A 22,336-nucleotide genomic window follows, 5' to 3' on the forward strand; every position below is an offset into this window, starting at 1 on the left:
TCGTTTGTGTTTGACTCATTTGCAGGTGATAATGATAATGTCCCTCTCTGGCGTGGCTAACAAGCAGGCATTCTCAGTCCACACTGCTCCCACATGGTGAAGTGGTGCAATAGCAATGAACAGGCACATAAAAAGAATGAATATCATTGCAAGCCTAATTGTTCTGCAAGTTATCTCTACACTCCTGACATTCAGTAGTTTTAATTGTCATTACTTAGAAGATCAAATTATGAAATATACACAAAACCACAGCAATAAAATTAAAACTTTACAAGCACATTTCAAGAGTTTCACAGTTCAAAACTTTATTGAATCAACTGCTATTACAGTGAGGAAATAAAAAAAAGAAGAAGAACAAAACAGATCAAAATCAATTTCTGAAAGTAAGTCACTCATTTTGAAAGTTAAATAAAACACCCATATGGCACTAGAACACGAGACATCTAAAAGTTCCTAATGAAGGAGAAAAAACTGCCCTTTCTAGCCTTGACCCTGATGATGGACGGACCTCTCAATATACTAGCTGGCTGTGTCAAACAACGACCTAATCCTCCACGAGACATGAATCACAACAGATTTCATGGACATAATCCAGATTTACCTAAACCCATGTGAGCTTGCTGGTACACAAAGTGTAATATAAAAATATAGGTATAAAAGTTTAAGTAACAGAGATCCTTCAAAACACACTATTTTGGCGCTGGCTTGCTATGGCTTTAAAGATTGATGAATGCATGTGAAAAAAAAAAAAAGAAAAGAAAAGAAAAATAACAAATGAACAAAAACAAATCAGGCACAGTCCAGGCCGTTCTAGTGCGACCATCCCATCACTCTTATTTTGTTTGCTCTCATCAGAGCGGAGAGGCAGTACATTCTCACCAGAAAGGCAAAGGGCAAATGCAAAAACTAGAAGAAAGAAAAATAAACGTATTCAAAGCAAAACATGCAGATTAACATAAACAGTGTTGCTCCAGCAGTTAACCCCACTGACTTCAGTTCAAAACATAATGCCGTCACGGTCTGTGACTCTCGTCTCGGTGCTGGCTGATTAACTGCCACTAATAGCGTCTCCACAGGGCGCCTTCTCGACACCGACTTCATGCCGGCTGGGTTTGGAAACCGACAACAGGAGACGGATAAGACGAGACAAAGGTGAAACTGAATATCCAATATATTGTGCTTCTCAGAAACCAACTCATGACAGTAACGTGCATTGACGCCTCACATTCAATGACGCAAACCTCTTCAGTGTCAACATCTGCTTCATGCTTCAGCAGGCCAACAGAACCTGAGTAAAAGTCAACAGCATATGGTGTTTTGAAGGGTTCACTTTGAGTCATCAACAGCTTTAACTGTGATCATTTCTGTACATTCCTGTGGCTGCAGCTGTGCATTAGTACCCAAAGGCCACATTATTTTTCTTTAATCCTTCTGGCTCGAGGTGATGAGTGGTTAAAGATTGTCAGAAGAGCAACACACATTCACACTGATTTGTTTAACAATAAAAGAGCGCCAGGAAATTCATTCAATGTTCACATTCCCATGCCGTTACCCTATCAGAGCTAAGTTCTGCATCACTTAAACAGAAATGAGGATCCATACATCCCGAACAGCACTTACACATACATACACACATACACACACACACACACACACACACACACACCAATGTCTTCTGTGTACCCTCAAACAAACATGGCGGGCGACACAAAGCTGTCCCCTCGGTTGATGTCGGGACCCGGGTGATAGTCCTGGGGGTCACTGTCTGTGCGCACGTAAGGAGGCGGGACCTCACTGTTCCCAGGATCGTCCCAGCCTGACGGGGCAGCAGAGTAGTAATGGAGGTCGTCCACAGCAACGCCGACGTCGTCATCATCGTAGTAGCCATCCAGGTTCTGCCAGTGACACGCAAAGGCAAGCAAGGTGAAACCCGGTGGGATGTACTTCTTTCTCTCCGGGGTTAAAAACACATCTCTTTGTTTAACCCTCAAGTGACCAATATTCCCATTTTCTCCAAGCTTACTTTAGCAAATAGATGGCTGTGACAGATAACAAGATTAAAAGGTACTTTACTTTTAGACAGGTGCTGCTTCTGTACGATACACATCACTTTTACTCAACACCTCTTAAAATACCACCAATGATGGCAATTTGGGCCCAAGTTTCATAACCTGCAGTAAATTATCTGACTGAATCATGACACCATATCGTATATAGTTTAAACATAAACCTGATGTGCATCACATTTAAGGTTGTTGTTTGTTTTTAGGCTAATATTACCTTCACTTTTTAAATGGGTTTGTTATTATTTATATGATGAATAGTGGCGTTTCTTTTTGTTTGTTTGCTTTTTTGTATGTCAATGAGCAACTTTCACTGCAAAAGGGTGTAGCCCAATAATAAGATATGAATTCAATTTGAGAAGAAAATTACTTAAAATTATCTGTCCATGCCGCAAGTAAATTTTACTAGGTAAGAAATCCTGAAATAATATTTCTTAAATCTATATTAAAGATTATATAGTAAAACAAGGACTAAAAATAAGTAAACAACTTTTAAAACAAGCCAAATTATCTATCATGTCTAAAAAATAAGATTTTAAATCTTGGCAAGTGGCAAATAAAATAAAGATTCCAGTGAGAGTGAACAATAAGGTGTCTATCAGCCAATTTAAAACATTAAAACCTGACAGTGTGATTTATGTTTACATTAAAATGAAGAAGGTTTGCTGGATGTGGAGTTTTTAAAGAGAAAAAATAGAGGTTGTATGCAATTTACATCGAATCCAGCAGTGAAAGGCCCCATGTAACTGATGTTAAAGTCGAGTTGGCGCTGCTGGTTCACAGTCTTGCATGTTTCTAATGCATCCCTGCTTCAAGACATCCGACTGTAATCAGGGGCTTCAGGAAAACTCTTTCCTTCGTTTCAGGTGGGTTGGAGCAGGACGAGATTGAAGACATGTTGAACTGTGGCCTTTCAGTCCCAGAAGCAACCTCCACTGTGTTTAATTCAGTATGAAACAAGCCTCTCAGTCTGGTTCTGAACTCAGTATATGACCTACAGAATGAGATCATGGATACAAGTGGCTGGAACACATTTTCTCCACAAGGTGGCAGGCTTCACTCTTTGTGATGGAGAGAAACTGGTTGAGGTGGTTCAGGCATTTAGGTAGGCTGCTTTCTGGTTTACTAGGCACATCCAAATTTGTAAGAGGACCCGCTGGAGGACAGGGAGGTATTGGCTCTCATCACATTGTCACCACGACCCCGTTTAGATTCGACAGGAAGAAACTGAATGTCAAGATGATTGCATGTGGAAAACACAAAAACGTTCTAGATTGTATTGACACAGTAAGTAACTAATTGCACCAATATCTGGTACACATCAATGGAAGATAATAGTCCACATCTGAAGGGTGAAACTTCATGTGCATTTTGACCGAATGCAGAATTAATAAACACACTTTGATTGCAGGAAGAGTCGTCAGACCTTCAACACCAGTTTACAGGATAAGAAAATGAGGCAATTCTATGCAAACGTACTATAATAACACTATTTTAGAAATATTTGGCACAGATCAAGAGATATATGAACAAATTGCCCACAGATACTTAATGGAGGCTTCTGGAAAGCGCACTCTGTTTCTCCTTTACACTAATCAGAGGCTTTTATTTCCTCTGCTATGCAGCAGTACACTGATACAAGACATCCCCAAAAGTTTAATCATCAAACTGCAGTCAGTGGTGTCTCACATTAGCCTGATTTCAGACCACTAATTTATCGCTGGCAAATCAAAAAAAACAACTGAATGTATAATCAGCATGAATATCAGGCTAATCTTGCCCACCGCTGTGTCACAAATAAACAAAAAGATTGCCGCTCACACTGCATGTTAACGATTCCAATCTAGCTGATGGCTTTGAAAATGCTAAAATCAATGAATGAATAAAAGATAAACATCTTAATTTATTCATGAACTCCCAAATTGAGTACATTTGAAATAAAAAGACGATCTTGGAGTTTAAATGTCGAATTTCCTACTCTAGTTATTCAGTTTCTGTGCCTGACTTTCCTGCTAAAGTGAGGGAAACAGATTTTCAGAAGGCTTCTAAATTCACCTTACAAATGGGGACGTTTTAACTCCTCTGTTTTGGGCTACTTAAAACAGACTAGAAGAAAAATATACTATTGAGTTGGAGTGATTCGCGTTTATGTTCCTACCGTGACGGGTTCTGGTGGACTCTGGGTAGAGTAGTTCTGGCTCTGCAGAGGTCTGGTCTCTGCCACTGGAGCAGGATTCGAGTTCATCGGCTGAAAACACACACACACACACACACACACACACACACACACACACACACACACACACACACACACACACACACACACACACACACACACACACACACACACACACACACACACACACACACACACACACACACACACACACACACACACACACACACACACACACACACACACACACACACACACACACACACACACACACACACACACACACACACACACACACACACACACACACACACACACACACACACACACACACACACACACACACACACACACACACACACACACACACACACACCATAAAGAGTTTTCAAATTTCCCCATCACACTCAAAATGTCAAAAATCATAATATTTCAACAGAACTATCAACCTGACTTCTTCATATTGATACTGACTTACCCTGTTAGCAGTGTTATTGTTCTTCTTAGGAGGAGGGGGCTTGTACTTGGGTGGGCCACTAAAACATAAAGAACGTACGTCGTATTCAGTGAAAAATATGACACAAGCTGTGTTGAATATCATCTGATGGAGAAAATAACAGAGGGAACGAGCAACAGGACGTTGTCGTTGTGTCCTTGGGCAAGGCACTTTACCCACATTGCCTCGTATGAATGGGTATGAATGGTGCATGAATGTTGGTGGTGGTCAGAGGCGCAAAATGGCAGCAACGCACTCTGTCAGCATGCCCCAGAGCAGCTGTGGCTACAACGTAGCTTACCTTAGTTGTGAATGAATAATGGTCTCTGTATGCGCTTTGAGTCAGTGCGAAACAAAGCGCAATATAAATCCAAGCCATTATTATTATTATTATTAATATTATATTCAAAGTGAATTTCAGCCAGTCTAAAAGTCCCTTTAGTGAACTCTACTGAGAACAGTCTGTTTCTGTGTCTGTCCATGCCTACTCTAGGTCTGTCTCAGAAGAGCTTTCCGGTGTTTCAGATTAAGTGGTTTCCCTGTTAACTGTTGACCCTTCAGCATCCATTGTTGCTACTGATAACAGATGTAAAAAATAACCGTAACCGTCTTGACGTTTAACAGCATTTACAATGTCGTTTTGCAGTGTCGTACCTTTTGTGAGTCTGATTTCGTTTCAATATATGCTGTTATTACCGGCAATGATGGACGCTAAAGGAATCCAGTCACCATTTTGCAGGGAAACCATTTAATCTGGAACACCGGTACAACATGCTGATATTCAACACTAGTGTGGATTTATCACAATGACTCGTGCAAACGCTATGGTTTAACCATACCAGTCCGAACCAGAATCTGACCCAGAAGAAGAGGCTCCTGAGGACGGTGAATTGAAAATATTATGTCTGAATATGTTACTTAGTTTGATGATATGTGTTGTTAAAGTTACTACCAATTAGCTAACGCAAGCTCCTGCCAACTGTAACGGTAACTCCTACGGTTTTTCAAATTGTGCTGATATTTATTCAGTATCTCAGTAAGGCAGAGCGCCACTACCAGAATGAGAGGTAATTCCCCCAAATGACACCATGAAGGGAAAATCTCTGAATCGTCTGTATGAGCACACATTCGTGAAAAAGTGGAGCAAGCAAGGAAGATGACAGACTTTCTCCATTTCTGGGGCCTCATACACAGGCTATGAGGACACATTACTGTTAGGAATAATTAATTTTCCATAATATGTGCTCTTTATAAGCAGCAATTTTGAACGGAAATGAAGTTAATTGCATAGATATACTCACTCTCCGTTGAATTTGTTCTTGTGTTTGCGGTACATCGCGATTGCTGTTCCAATGATAGCCAGGAGTAAAATGACTCCAATGATGGCTCCGATGATGCTGCCTGTAGTGGCGCCTTTCTCTGGAAGGCGAGTGCCTGGAAAAATGATAATGTAGAGGGAAAAGTCATCATCAGACAAATCTTTACATGATTTGACCTAACAACAGTAAACATTCACTCGCTGATGGATGAAAAAATTATTTTGTAGTAAGGATTTTACACCTTTTCAGCCTGTGTAATCTAATATTAATTAAAGCTGCCTCAACTTGAAGCTTTTTGCTCCTTTAGACAAACAGGAGTGTCTAGAAAAGTTAAATTCTACAGCTTTATTGTAACATTGATACCTTCATTTATTTAAGATTTATCACACATAGCTGCAGCTAGTTTAAACCTTTGACTTTCCAATCACATCCTTTATTTATGCACTTGTGGTCCATCAAATTGTGAACAGCTCACACCGGTGATGAAGATCGTTGAACAACAATCAAATGATCACAATGTGTTAATTTGCCGTTCTACTTAAAACAACCATGAAAGTACTGCAAACATCTTGTCACTTCAGTGTGGCACATCTTGCATAAATCAGTCTAAATGTAGCTCCACTTAACATGCTTTAATCAAAAACAGTCCATTAGGCGAAAAAGAGACGACCAGGGTTGTTTGAGCTCGACGCTGAAGATGAAGCGTGATTACACCGCAGCGTGAGGAGGTTTGACTGAGACAACTGTATTTTTAGAAAATGTCACAGAAATGCGTTTAAGTTCAAGAGACAAAACTTTCGACATATTTGTGAGCAGCGTCACAGCTAATATCAGTCAAGTTACTTATTTTAGTGTCTAATCACGGAGCAATTTGTGTGGAAACCAGAGGGGGGTGAGAGGGAGGGGGTGGTTCTTTCCCCAGCATACCTCATTACCTGTCATTTTAAGAAAAGTGAGAAATAATGGTAAAAATATGAATAAGTGGAGTTTATTGTTTATTATTTTTTAAAAATACAGATTTTTAGATGATAAAAGATGCTTGTGTTAAAGTGTTAAATGTATGACAGTTGCAGTACATATGAAGACCGGCCGGCCCTTTTCTTTCACTGTAATGGGAATAAGTCAGCTCATAACAATTGAAGCTTTTGTTTTTTAATGACATTAAAAAGAACTTCTCTTTAGGCTGGATGGAAAGTTGTTAAAATTTTCCCTTAAAAATAGAGAATAAAACCAACCTAACATGACACTTGTGCTGCACTCAGTTCAACAGGGGTCGGCAACCTTGCAGAGTTTTCTGTGGTTATCTGGCAGCCACTCAAAGTCTCTAAACACACATGAGAGTGCTAATGATCTTCCTACTCAGTTTCTCCTTTGAAGAAGAAGAAAGCAGCTGTGTTATGCAGCTGAAAGCTTGGGGAATAGGAAACCTTGAGTCTGGAACTGTCATTCAGAGAGTCAGTGTTCCCAAAGCCGAGAACCGTTCACTTAAAGAACAATTTTAATCATATCTCACATCCTCAGATTTTCTTCATGGAAATTTTTTTTAATAAAATCAGGAAATCATGGTCAAAATCATGAGTTGTTTTCATCCCCCAGGATTGTGAGTCGTGTGGCATTGCGGCGTATGTAAGGTAATGCGAGTTATCCCACGGCGACAGTCTCGTCACTAAAAGTAGCTTAATAATGAAAAGTGGGGCTCAGCAATGAAAACGTGTTTGTGCTCCACTGTGCTGGTTTGATTAGAGTGTCGAGTCACATGGGTGATTAAGACGAAACCAGAGGAATCATGCAGAGGTTCCACTAATGAACCATGACCACACTGAACACAACGCATGACACTCACACACACACACACAAATGGCGTGCACGCGCACATACACACACACACTGTGTGTTCTTACTGAAGGTGCAACCCGGCTCATTATCCACCGTATTCCCAGGGGATTATGTTAATGAGAGGGTGGTAAAGGGCAGAGAGGATCTGAAGCTCATTTGATGAGGACAAACCCTGGTCTTAATAATTGGAAGGGTCATGATTGAATGTTGTTAGTCCTCTAATTACAGTTCTTTCCTAACAATAGACTACTTTGAATACCTCCTAAAATTATTTCCATTATTTCACGCATACAAAAGTGTCCTAATGATCACGAATTTTCGTGCTACTCATTCCACCGCGGCACATCATCTCCAACCACTGACCTTACAAGTGCTCCCCTGTACAAAAGCCTCGGTTTTCCTCTCTTTAATGCTTTTTGTCGTTGTAAATAATTTATGAAGGCTGTATTTAGAGACTTCTGTGGAACAAATATTCATTGTCACGCTATTGTCACATTTTTATAAACGAATACAAATCAATTGAAGGTACAAACTAAATAGAATAGAAGGAAACCTGTCATATCAAACAACAGCCGTAATCACTAAGCTTTGCCACTTTTTCGGGATGAAATAAATGTTTTCCCGAGACATAATGAACGGAAAGTCTTCTTTTGATGAGGTGAACTGAGTTAATTAAGTCATTTGAATAAATTCTGTGGGGTACAAATAACTTTTTTATTGTTTATTTCCCTCTAGTGCAAAAACGTATGCTGCTCATATCTTGGGACCTAAACCAACATGTGGTGCCCTCATTGCATCTAAAGTAGTTCTCCATTTCTTGAGGGACACAAACTGCCAGAGCAGAGGCAGAGGCAGAGGGAGAGGGAGAGGGAGAGGGAGAGAGAGAGAGAGCGAGAGAGAGAAGAATATGTGTACAATCCATCACTGACAATTCAGAAACTTTCTCTAGAATTAAACATCAATTATGCATTTCCTTTAAGTGTCGGAGCATCAAGTGAGTCCAAATAGTTTTATTTGCCTGATTTATTAAGTACCCAATAAAAGATGTACAAAAAGAGGTTATTAAAGCTCCTTTAGGCTCAGGGCTGCAGGGGAATAAACCAAATTATTCACACATCCTAAAAAAAAAGTGTAACTGAAAGCTTTGTAAAACATTTCTGTTTCAGCACTCCTGTAAAAAAAAAAAAGATTTTAATTCTGGGCTTTAAAACTTGCGTATCCAATTGGGTAATTCAATGGGACTGGAGATTGATTTGTTTTTAGGATTTAAAACGAAGATCAGAATCAGACAGGAGAATTTGTGCTTTTCAATTTTCAGCTGCAACAAGAAAGACTTTGCTTGAGGCGTCACGTCTACAGGTGCATCTTAAACAATGGACTTGTTTATTTTCCTTCAACTTCACTTCAAATGGTGAAATTTCTTTAAAATAGTGACACAATTCTCAGTTGCATTTTTTCATAATTTCAGCTTATATGTCATGAAAATAGAAAACAGTATCTGATTTGCCTTTTTAGAACGAGCAGACAAAAGTTTCACAACTTAATTTTGAAAATGTTTGAAACTGGTGTGAATTTTACGGGTATAGAAATAATTGACAAGGAATTGACAATTAGATAATTCCTTTAATGTGGGAGAAGCTCCTTCTGCCACATGGTGGTGCTGTGTCTCTTTAACAGCAAAGCACTGAGCCAGATTCTTTACTTCTCCAACCTAATACCTGCCTCATATTTCCTGCGTTTTATGTTGCCGTTTCCTCATTCCAGTGCTGAGTCTGTTTATCATCACACAAGCCTCCTCAGCTTTGGCTGCTGGGATACTTTTTTTTTTAAGTCTACAGAGGCGCTTTTCCTTTGCCTTATTTGTCTGGCATCATCATCCAACCAATGTCATTTTCACTCCTGCATGGTTTCAGGTAGAAAGCTATTCCTTCCTCCTAGATAACCCCTGATAAAAAAAAAAGAAGAGAGAAAGCAGCAGGAAAAGAGGGCAATTTTGAGGATTGCGGTGCATTGCCTCTTGTGTGAATGACTGGACTTGAGAGCTTGACCTCTGTGTTGGCCCTGGACACCAGCCATGTCTTGCACTAATGAAATATCCCAGACAGAGAAAGAGAGAGATTCTGCGTGCGTGTGCGTGTGCGTGTGCGTGTGTGTGTGTGTGTGTGTGTGTGTGTGTGTGTGTGTGTGTGTGTGTACGTACTGTATGGCTGCAGGGCTTGTTTAAATCCTTGCGGATTTCAGTCAAGGACATGTAACTGGACCAGCACTTACCCAAAAAAATCCCCCTCACATTAGGACCACACACCCATGCAAACACAAAACACATGCCAAAAATACACGGCATTGTATTAAGAAACAGCTGGCATCCTGTACTCCACTCGGAGCCCGACATATTTACACGAAAACACCGGTCTGCAGTGCGCCCTTTGCCCCCCTGCTTTTCCTCTCAAGACAAACATCACACACATGCACAAACACATGTCTGCGTACATACATATTTGAGCACTAAAACGGACATGAAAACAAGCGCACATAAATTCATTTCGGTGGAGTGGAGCCCTGAGGCAGAGAGCAGTTCAACAAAAGCATCTAGTGTTTTTCTCTTTTTTTTTTTTTTTAATCTTCTTCCCCAATGGTGAATGACAAGATGGTTCAAAGTTCAAGCTGAGTAAAAGGTCAGCTGCATTCCTGTGAGCAGATCAATGCTGGGACCATCCACCCCTTCCTATACGTGAGTCCTCCATTGCTCAGCCTTGCCTGCCTAGCCAGCAAGTCAACCATGGACCAACACTCCCCCACGGGGACAGCCGAGGAGTGGGAGTGAAGGAAGAGGAGATGAGGCTGGACGGTTGGCTGAAACTGTCTGAAATTACTGCAGACTTACTTCGGCAAGTTGGAAATACCAGGAAAATCTCCTGAGCTCGTAGATGCATGGATGGATCCCGGCTGCAGATTTACACCCAGTGGCTACTTTTTTTTTCAATTTTACCTCTATTCTCTTAATTTCCGTTTCATAGCGCTTTGAGGTGGTAAAAAAAAAAAAGAAAAGAAAAGAAAAATTCAGGAGACAGATCAGCACTCCTTTAAAACTTTGTAAATGTGCATCACTGACAAGGAAGCTCAAATAAAGAGAGCGCTCGGGGGGAGAAAAGGGATTCATTGAGAGACGAGTGGAGAGGAGACGCGGGAGTCCAACCAGAGGAGCTTGTGAGAATGACATTGAGGAGTGAGGAGGTGAGCGGAGAAGAATCAGAAGTGGAAACGAGGGTGAGGCAGCAGGAAAAGCCAACAGAGATGAAGGCTGTGATTAAGAGGCTGGCTTCAGATAAGTACAGAGGGATTTCCCGGCTCCTGTCTGCAATGGGCTGATCACACACTGAGGGGATGAAGGAGAGAGCGGGAAGACAAAGATCTCGCATCCCTCTCTTTTCCACTCAATCCCTTGTTCTCTCTTCCTGTGTGTTTACGCCTCTCCCTGAAGGGATTAAGGTTAACATGCTGGCCTATCCTCAACTTCCCCGCACGAGCTAGGCTTTTGTTGCATTTATCTTCCTCCTCTCCTTTCATCCATCCTTTCACCCCCCCCCATCATCCCTCTTTCCCGTCATCCTGCTCCATCGCCGTTGTAATTTGGGATTCGCTTATTTGGTGCTATAACAACGACAGCCTAAATCTGTAGCGTCTCCCTCCGCATCTCTTATCGCCTGTGCCTAACGAGTAGAGATAAGCCTGTTTTTATTACCCTCTCTGACCTGTTCAGCAAATCTGTTCAGCACAAGCGCACGCACACCTACACAACTTTTTTTTTTTTTTTTTTTTCACTACACCCAATGCCTACATACTAACCAGAAAAATAATCTGAGTCCTGGAGGTCCACCGAAGAACTGATTCACATGTGGTTGGTCTTGGCTTAACAGATTAGCAGACCGCTGGTCACTAGAGGCAAAAAACAAAACAACAACAATCCTCCTGTAGCTGATGATCAAATTCATTCCTGGTGGCTTCGCTCGACTTCTCAAAAAAAGTGACTATTGACCAAAATATCCAAAGCCCGAGGCGTCCTGTTGGCTCAGCGTGTTGCAGCTCTGGCCATGTGGCGGCGATGTTGTAGAGATGTCGCATTTGTAAATTCTTTTTTTTTTTTTGCTGGTTGAAGCCTTTCAAGTCACACTCCACTTGCTTTTTTAGCCAAGTGAAAAAGATCTATTTAATTAAATAAATGCAAGGCGTTTGATCAGCCCAGCACTATTAGAGTTTTTTGATGAAGAATTCCCTTTTCTGTGAAAACTTCCTTGTTGTTTTTAAGATGTCTTGTGGAAACGTACGTCTCAGCAGAGGCTCGCACTTAATGTGAAGTTTCAGTGTAATGAGACAAACCAGTTTCAGTGGAAATTCGAGCCGTTTGAACTCAGCTGAGACACTAGCGACAGAATCGCCAGGCATAGAAAAACACAAGGCTACCACGGTCACAGCAGAGTGCCTGGAGATGAGATTAGAACCGAATGAATTGATGGCCTCTGAAAGAGATTAAGATAAAGAACAGTACATGTAATCTCATTTCACACAAAGAGAAAAAGAGAAATCCTAGTCTTTAGATGTTGGGGTTAACTTAGTGAAAAAACACTCTGTGTGTCCGCATTCATTCAGACAGATCCATGTATAGAGCTGGTAATACAGTAACTCAATCAATGGTAGAGATAACTGAAGAATGGAGCTGGAAGGAAAAGACGGGAGACAATCGCAAACATAAGCCTGAAAAAGTGAAACTCCAGGTATAGAAAATAGAAGATAGCGAAGGTTACAGCTACACAGAGAGGGCAAATATATGCACTGCAGACCTGCAGACCTGCACACACATACACCTACACACCTAAATCATTCACAATCAATCCAAGAGGTACAGTGCCGAGAGCTGCAGCGACTTCCGACACTAATTTTACGGCAGTTGAAGACCTGTAACACCCACTCCCACAATCACTGTCCTCCTCACTGTTATTGACTATTCACCGCACTCATGACAGCGCCATTACAATTCACTTCAGCATAAAACAAATCACATCAAATTGATTGTGCTTGTTCACAAGCAGCTGAACAGACGCAGTCGGAGCGCGTGTGTGTGTGTGTGTGTGTGTGTGTGTGTGTGTGTGTGTGTGTGTGTGTGTGTGTGTGTGTGTGTGTGTGTGTGTGTGTGTGTGTGTGTGTGTGTGTGTGTGTGTGTGTGTGTGTGTGTGTGTGTTCTGGGCAAATCAGTAGTCTTGTTGGCCATTTCTAATCTCCCATGCTTCCTGAGCTCAACCTTGTACATATCAACTGTCTGTGGATTAAATTCATGTCGCTGACATACACTTTGTGTACAAAATGTGTGTGGGTGTGTGTGTGTGTGTGTTTGTGTGTATTTTGACATTTTGAAAAGCCGTGTGATGGGGAAATTTGAAAACTCTTTATGGTGTGTGTGTGTGTGTGTGTGTGTGTGTGTGTGTGTGTGTGTGTGTGTGTGCGCGCTCTCCCTCTCTGGGGAGACAGTGTGTTCCCTGCCACAGTGCATCAAAGCACACTCAGTTGCCTTGGGAGAAGGCAGGGAGGGACTCACTCTCTCTCTCTTTCTCTCTCTCACCCTCTTCACCAAGCCTGCATCATCCCATCCATTTCCCTCTCTTTCTGACAAGGTCGCCGGTCCCCTCGTGCTGTCTCGCTATCAATATTTACTGTCCACTTTACACTGGCACTGAGGTGGTCAGCTGCAGCCAGCAGAGAAAGCAGGACTGCATTAGCCAAATGTATCTGTCCACTCAGAACATGATTGATCCGCTGTAAAGCAAACAGTCTCTCCCCCCCCCCCCCCCCCTTTTTTTTGCCTTCTGTCACAAGCACACACTCAGAAAAGAGTGTGAAGTAACAGGTTGAGCTGAAAACAGTGTGCGGACACTTTACAGAGATGTAACAAGTGCTGCAAAAGCATAGGTCAGACTGTCATTACATCCACAGGATCACCCGTTGTTATAGACTGATTTTAGCACTCTCCAAAATCAAACACATTAAAGTAATTATGATACATTACACCTAGTCTTTCAATAAAAGTGGTGCTATTAAAATTCTACACGCTGCATATTTAACATGATATCTGTTTTAGCGCTGTACCTTCATTATACATTCTGTAATATAATCATAATGATAAAGCGAATGATTTATTTTTCTCCGATGCACTTAAGATTACCTCTAGGCAGACCTAAACGCTGCAATCTGTGTTCTAAACATTAAAAAGGCTTTAATTACACTAGTGGTGTTCGTGAAACACAGCAGTAAAAACGATTAATCATTTCAGCTAATTGCGTGTTTGTGAGTTCTTGAAAAAGCTCTTTTGTCATCAAGAGAGACTCTTCACTATATAACTGTGACACAGATTTACGCAATAATGCGTTTTCAAATGATTAAAGTAGATACTTTGTGACGTATGAGTGCAATATGTGGATCTCTGCAACTTTAAATGATACTCAGTGAAATGAGTTATAAACCCCCGATCAGGCATTATACAATTACTGAACGTTGAAGTAAATAACACAGATGATCTCTTGATCATACCACTTGTCAGCGTGTAGGATACATTTAGCAGTAAGTAAACATTATTTACCTCAGAGCTGGTGTATTAAGGGGGAGGTTTTCCACCGTTACACCCGATCCAATTTCCAAAAAGATTGTGAATGCTAAACACTCAACTTTCAAATTGAAGATGAGTATATTTATCGAAACTGTGATTTCCGTTGCATTTAAGAAATTCAAGAATTACAAATAAACATTTAGTGATTTGTGCTCTTTCAACACTCCGTGTTTGTTGTTAACAATTCAACTCCAAATATCAAATACATGGGTAAAAGCAGTATCTTTGGGAGTGAAACCTTGCCAACATTCCTGCAAAACCTTTCTTATTTGGGAATTATTCAGTTAGCCATTTGAGAAGTATGATTGGAAACTTCACATTCATCACAGCAGTGAACTGCATGGTAGTCAGGTAACAGGGTGAGAAGGGACACATTTTCAAACTATTTAATCATTCTTTCATGCATCTACATTTGTCTTCTCATTGGACAAGTTAGGAGTCCCTGCAGACTGGGGTGGTTCCCAGTCTGGAGAGGTCAGTATTTATCAAAAGTTGTCAGATGAAGGAAAATCGTTGAGCTAGGGACAGAAACATGTGTGGCTGGAGCCCTTCGATGCATGTGAGGAGGGAAGGTTGGCCTGTTAGAGCGAGAGTAGCGTATGTTGGATCTGTTAATGATGGTTTTCACATGAAAGAGTCAGAAATCCCAGTGCAGCAAAGCTTGTTGTAAAAAGCAGACCTATGCATTATAATTTAGAATAATGTTTTGGCCCATCAGTTATACACATAATGAAATAATACATATTATATACTGCGTTACACAGGGGGTATAGCAGCAAAATGATAATTATTGACTTGTAGGTGTGAATGTCAGTTCTTGATGGAGTCAGCCGGGATCAACTCGAGCCCCCCAAGACCCCCAAGTTGTATAAAGTGATGTGGAAGATAGATGAGCAGCTACAACGTCAAGATAAGAGGCATGCTGACTGCTTGTCTGAAGGGTCTTTACTGCAATACATCCTGATGATAACTGTTCACAATGCACAGTTCCTGCTTGTACACAATGTTCCATTCATCTATTTTTATCTGTCAAGTTATCTAATGAGTGAACTCCAGACTCGGAGAAAAAGCACCAACATGGAACCTCTGCTAAAAGCACAAACTATCCATTTAACATTTGTCCTGATGTGTGCAGAGCAGACTAAGTGAACAAGATCTTAATTACTGAACTTGAGAAGTGGTGCGAGTTAAAACTCCCAAGTTGGAAAAGAACCATTGCCAGAGATAGCAAAAGTACACATGCTTCTGGCTTGAGAAGACGTATAGATACTTCTGTTAAAAAATGGTAAAAGCAGAATACTTGAAACAACCTTTTTTCCAAGTAAAAATGAAATGAAATATAATATAATAATATAATATAACTCAAAAGGACAAAGATAGCAATGCACCCGTTGAAAAATCTTCACCGGCCGTTTCTGATCTTCAAGCCAACAACTTCAAACATTTCATTTATATCGGAGGAAAGTCTTGAAGCTCCGTCAGTGTTACCTGGCTCACTTTCAGTCATGTGGCTACGAGTTCCCCCAGTCGCATTAGACACATTTAGTCTGTGCCTTTCTTCTCTTCATTCAACTTCATGGTTTGTCTCATCTCGTGATGTCTTTTACTTTGTTTTCAGCTTTGTCTGTCTGTCAGGGCCTTTTATCGTTTAATATGTCTGGATTGAAATTAAGATTGCTTTGCCACTGCTTTACTGTTTGCATTAGTACTATATCAATTTTAGTATTGCATTTAAAATGTTAAAACCGTGCCATTAACCCAGTTTGTACACAAAAGTAGCCGGCCGGCACCTAAACTTTGCTCCCAGGTTACTACTGGAAACACGTCTGCTCCAGACAGGTGGCTGATGACGACAACACAACACTGTAAGGAGTGAGTAAACAGCCCTAGTGGGAGTTTTATTTAGGTTCAATAAAGTGGACCAAGATTTGGACAATACATCATTTTGCCAGAATTGCCAAGCTAAACTATCTGCCAATGAAGCGAGTTCTCCAAACCTCTTCTGCCTTCACCTCCAACATGGAGAAAGTGAGTTGAATGATGGGGAAAGTTAGTGTTACAGAGAGTTCTTAGCCACTGCTTTGAAAGTAAATTAAAAACCCCACTGCACAAGTGATGTGCACTGTGACACTCTGGTCACCAGGTTTGTCCGGTAATCACTTGTAAATAAAACATCCATTGAGCCTGAATTGGCAGCGAGCCTTGATATCTGAAGAGAGTCAGGGGTAGCTGGAGTAAGATGACGAGGAGTTCAACTTCTCCTGAAATATGGTTTTCTAATATAGTCTTTATGAATATTTATTTCACATGTGCATACATGGCTACTTGGGATGGTTGTGAGGTTTTTTTTTTTTTGCACTTTTACATACTTTAATAAATAATTTCATACATTTTTGATTAAGATTCACTTATTATATATCATTAATGTGATACGTTTCCCACGATAACTGTGAAGTGAAAATTTGATATTGTGACAGCCCCAGTTTGCATTCTGTAAACAAAATGGTATCAGATTCACCACACATAAAAAAAAGTGGATACATAACAATGGTGTTTCTCTCAGCAGGGGCCTCCAGGGTGACAATGACATTGTCTTGGTGAGTTCCTCTATGTACAAACTAAAGATCAAATTGGGACTTATAAACCAGTTTTGAAAATGTATGTAGTAAAAATTCAAGATATTTATGTTAACATTTTGCAGGAACAAGTAAAAAGTGGTCCGAAAAATAAGCACCTAATCACTACACTTAAATATTTACACTTCTTTATGGCCTTTTTCTGAATTAACTCATTTCCCTTAATGAGCAAAGTTAATCACATCCCAGCAACACGAGTCCATACGTACACAGACCTAAACACTTTCATTTGGTCATGTACTTACAGGCTAAAAAAAGGAAATAAAGCTGTTTCCCACACAGTCAAACAAAGTGTGAGGTGAATAATTTGAGGAACCTTTTCAAGAAGCAGCAGGTTTTCCACATCTTTATTAAATATCACACACAAGGAAATGTGTTAATATGTCCATGATGACATGAATGATGATATTACACGCTCCTGGGTGGCATTTCGATTTTTTTTTTCCATCCAAGAGTAGGTAATTTGCAATTATATTGTGAGCCTACTCCCGGAAAAAAATAAAAAATAAATCTGCGACATGCAGTAAATGTTGCCTCTAAGAAAATCCAGCCACCTATTTTACCTCACAATGCCTTTAGGCTTCCCATCCATCTTCTCGGCCTGCTTTTTCCGGTCTCCCTGCCCCCACCCTGCTCCTTCCTCCTTCTACCAGTGTCACTGTGGCCTTGAGGCCAGGCAGTCAGGAGCAGCTGGTGTGTTTACCTGCCCTTCTAACCACTGCTAACCTCTGGCTAGAAGGGACTCTCACCTCATTACCCACCACTCAGCCACACATGCAACCTCAAACACAGCGATCCTCTTAGATTTTTCCCCTACAGCCAGGATCCAATGCTGTAACAGCCTTCATGTACTGCAATTTATTCAGCAGTCTGCTGTGTAAAAATATAACACATAATGAGCGGGGGAAAGAACCAACGTGGAGGACTTGGCTATCGCTCCCTTCCTCCCTCTTCCTCTAGAGTCAGTTCGCTCACTTGTCTCAACTCTTGCCGACTCACATGAGAGTGCGCTTCATGTCGCCCTCCTACCAAGTTCCTCACACACAGTGCCAGAAAGGAGAAACTGCAGGAGGAGGAGAGCGAGGGGGGGGGGGGGATGGCGAAGGAGAGAAGAGGCTGTCGAACATATAGCAAAGAACACAGACAACTGAGAGAATAGGAGATTTAATCTGGAGGGTGGAGAAGCAGATGTTGAGGGTGTGTAGGAGGGAGAGGAATCGAAGAAGAAAAGTATGCGATGCACAAGAAAAGCTGCAAATGTCTCTACTTCCTTTGCTGCCTCTTATATAACTAATGAACCTCGGACAGAACCTGTTGTGTTTTTGGTTGGAGTAATGATTTCCTTTCGAGTGTTGTTTACTGTATTTGTACCTGAAGTATTGTTGACCGCAAAAAACAGGAAGCCTAAAAGAGCCCCACACCGAGTCCGGGGAGTGCCATAGCAGTAATAGGCCCCATCTCTCCCTCAAACGGCTTCTCATCAGCTGCTGATTAATGACACACAGAGTCATAATGGTCTCGCTCGTGCTCCACATTCATTCACTCTCCTCTTCATCCAGTGCCCCTGGAGAGAGCCCACAACAATGCGGGCAGTCGAAACACCCCAAAACTGCGCTATCGCCAAAGTGGAATTCAAATGCTCATTATGAGAGACGCTTCCTCTATTGCCGTTCAGTAATGTATTGCCACCGGGAGCCGGTGGACACGGAGACAATAGAATACAGAAAAGATGGGAAGGTGGGGAGAAAAGCATTCATAGGTTCATTTATCTGGGTGTAAATAAAGAATGGTTTCATTAGTCTTTAAATGTGCTTGATTGGTTGTTTGGCATTGAGTGCTGCTGATTTATGCACTGGTTAAAAAAAAAATTAACAATAAAGCCAACACAGACACACAGACGTACATACAAATATGAGTTTGTGTTTAGAGAGCAGTGTTATAGTTTTATGCAGGTGTGTAAAGCTGTGACTTGTCTGTCAAGTAATACAGTCAGAAAAGCAATTGATGCTTTAAATCAATCTAACAAAAAGGCACAAACTTCAAACATACAGCCAATGCCATCATCAACTATCTGGCATTAAAACAGGGTTGAATCGGTCTGGACTTACATGAAAAGACAGAGGGATTTCATCAGCTCTATATCCACATTGGATCTATGGTCCAATCTCAGAGAAGTTTGGAGACCTCATCCCTGCAGTGTTCCTACAGAAACTTTGTACAATTGTACTGAGAAGGAAAAAAAAAAAAAGAAAAGTTCTTTGGAAGGTAAAGGAACACCAAGTACTGATACTTCTTTCTTTTCACTCACTTTGTATTTTCTTGTGTGATTAAAAAAAAACTAGGCAAAACAAAAAAAACGCCTCCATTCTCAGAAGCATTCTTGCTTTGCAGTGTTTGTTTTCACAACCTCAACTGCAAATGCACAGTACTGTACATGGAGGAAAATAACCCAAAAACCTTTGCTGCAAAACAGAAATGTTCACTTCCTTTTATTTCTGCTGTGCACGTGTCAGACTTCTCAAAAGGTCATCACCATGACTGCTGTGCAGCTGAAACAACAATACATCACAGCCATGTGCAGCTGCGACTCACCGCCGAGCGTCTTTAACGTGCTCATACTACCATAAGTGTGGGCAGGCGCACATGTCAAGGCCTCGCATAAGCCGAGGAGCACAAATATGCAGTGACATCCACGTTGTAAGTGATGCACTTTCTGAAGCAGATATTCACATTTATGGACACGCTTTAACCCTCACATATCACAGATGAAAGATGCCAAACTGCTCTATATACATCAAACAACGTTACACCAAGTAGCCGCCGTTAACAAACGCCCGCGGCATCAATAATGAATAAATCTGCATTCTCATCTTCCTGTCGTGATTTCACTGAAGGCAACACCACTGATCTCATTGTTCCAAGCCATAAATGGTTGCAGGCACAGGTTAGTTATTGGAATTGCTCTTTCATGCACCATTCATATGAATATTCTAAACCAAACTCCTCGATCTCCCCCTCCGCTCAGTTTTGTTCTCATGTCCTTCCCTCTCTTTCTCCCTCTCTCTCCTATGCGGGGGCTGTGTTTGTTTTCTGTGTGTTTCACAGCAGCAGTATTTATGTTCACTGTTTGAGAGCATGCGGGGTAATCAATAATGTTTCAGTGAAGGACACTTAGGAGCAGATTGGAGCCCAAATCCAAGCCAGCATGAAAGACAACATGACAGAAACACTTGCTGCTCGACCTGAAGGGGCTCAGTGTGACATCCACCCTGACTATCAACAGAGCATGCACACACACACACACACACACACACACACACACACACACACACACACACACACACACACACACACACACACACACACACACACACACACACACACACACACACACACACACACACACACACACACACACACACACACACACACACACACACACACACACACACACACACACACACACACACACACACACACACACACACACACACACACACACACACACACACACACACACACACAGTTAACTCCTCACATTGTCTTCAAATACAGTTAAAACATTTACACACTGCTACATCAAAGCAGGTAAACTAATGAGTTATTGACCCGACGAGCCAGCTCACAATCTACAGCACATTGCAATGCATCTACCGCGCGCACAAAGGACGTGACCAGCGTCCCACCGCAGCTGAGCAGTGTGCTACAGCAGGAGTGCGTGTGCGTCTATGTGTGTCTGTGTGTGCGTGCATGCACTTGCTGGGCTGACTGTGTGTACACAAGTCATTATTAGAGGTTTAGTGTGTGCTCACCAGTCAGTCAGGCTCCAGTCAGAGGAGTCAGCTTAAGGGCTCATAGCAGCTCCCTGAGGAGACACTAAATACCATCAGCCGTTTAAATCCATCCATGACCATTTTAAATATGCAGCACACACTCACTCCATTTTTAATAAGGGCTCTGAGCAAGACAGAAGGAAGAAAAAAAGAAGAGAGAGGAGACGGACTGAGACAGAGAAAAGGAGGCGGGTGGGGTGTTGGGGGGGGGCGGAAAGGGGAGCAGAGTCTGTTGCATTGATTTCTTGGCGGTTTGGCACCGGCCCTGATTCGCCTGGAAAAGCCACAGATATGTCAGAGTCTGTTAGGCACACAAGAAGGGTGGATGCACGCATATACCCCCGACGTAGTCACATGCGTACATGGCACATGTGTGGAAAACGTATAGGCAAATGCTCACATGGAGACGCTCATAAACAAAACGGAGCACACAGCATGTATGCACCCAGAGTTTCTGTGTGTGTGTGTGTGTGTGTGTGTGTGTGTGTGTGTGTGTGTGTGTGTGTGTGTGTGTGTGTGTGTGTGTGTGTGTGTGTGTGTGTGTGTGTGTGTGTGTGTGTGTGTGTGTGTGTGTGTGTGTGTGTGTGTATTATAAAAGCACCTGAGTGAGAGGTGCAAGAGAAAGCAGTGGGTGATGCAAAGGGTCTTGATGCCGTTCTGAGGATATTCAGGAATTTCTCTCTGAAGGCAGAGTCAAAAATAGATACTATTACACACACCTAGATGGGCAGCAAATTTCTCCTTAATCCCTGGCTTAACTTAGCTCAAAAACCTGTCTGCTCTGCTCAACTTTCAAAGCACACCTGACTGTGTGCGAGCTGCACGCACAGCCCGGCAGCAGAGCCGGGGAGAAGTTGGATGTACGTTTTGATCTGAGGATGGATGAGACACTATGATCAAAGTCGGGGAGTGAGGAGAATCAACTGATCTTAGCCGCGAATCCATGAGCAACTTCCAGTCAGACTACCTGATTAGCCAGGCATTTGTGGCCTAAATCAAGCATGAAAAGTGAAGGGAATATTGATGATAAAGCCTCGGGCCGAGTTGTATGTCGGCACCTCTGAAAACACACAATGACACTAATGATTGTCAAGGTAAGAGGTTTGATTTTTGCCGTTGTCACCTTTGTAACAGCACTAATCTTGACACACACACCGCTATTTGTTCGCTATGTTAATACAGCAAATAATCCATATTTTTCATTATTCACTTTGTTAATATTAGGAACAGGGAATATATTTCCCTTGTTGAATATTTCACATGAATGAACACTGACTACAAACTGCTCCTTCTGGTGAGTAGTTAATATTTAACAATACTTC

The 22,336-nt window shown here is 41.6% G+C and overlaps 1 protein-coding gene across 1 annotated transcript in view; it reads right to left on the bottom strand.

Moving 5' to 3' along the window:
• Nucleotides 1–282: 282 nt before the first annotated feature.
• LOC308114105 (poliovirus receptor homolog) overlaps nucleotides 283–22,336 on the bottom strand; it is a gene marked incomplete at its 3' end in the record, with an annotated part of 88,727 nt that continues 66,673 nt past the window's right edge. Inside the window, exons 7-10 of the mRNA XM_080470757.1 lie at nucleotides 6,037–6,169; nucleotides 4,718–4,775; nucleotides 4,222–4,311; nucleotides 283–1,895 (exon numbers count right to left, since the gene is read on the bottom strand). Coding sequence (XP_080326883.1) covers nucleotides 1,686–1,895; nucleotides 4,222–4,311; nucleotides 4,718–4,775; nucleotides 6,037–6,169 — 491 coding nt within the window. The remainder of the gene's footprint in view (nucleotides 1,896–4,221; nucleotides 4,312–4,717; nucleotides 4,776–6,036; nucleotides 6,170–22,336) is intronic.

The sequence above is a fragment of the Lipophrys pholis genome, assembly GCF_963383615.2.
Source record: "Lipophrys pholis genome assembly, chromosome: 9".
NCBI classification, from domain to species: domain Eukaryota; kingdom Metazoa; phylum Chordata; class Actinopteri; order Blenniiformes; family Blenniidae; genus Lipophrys; species Lipophrys pholis.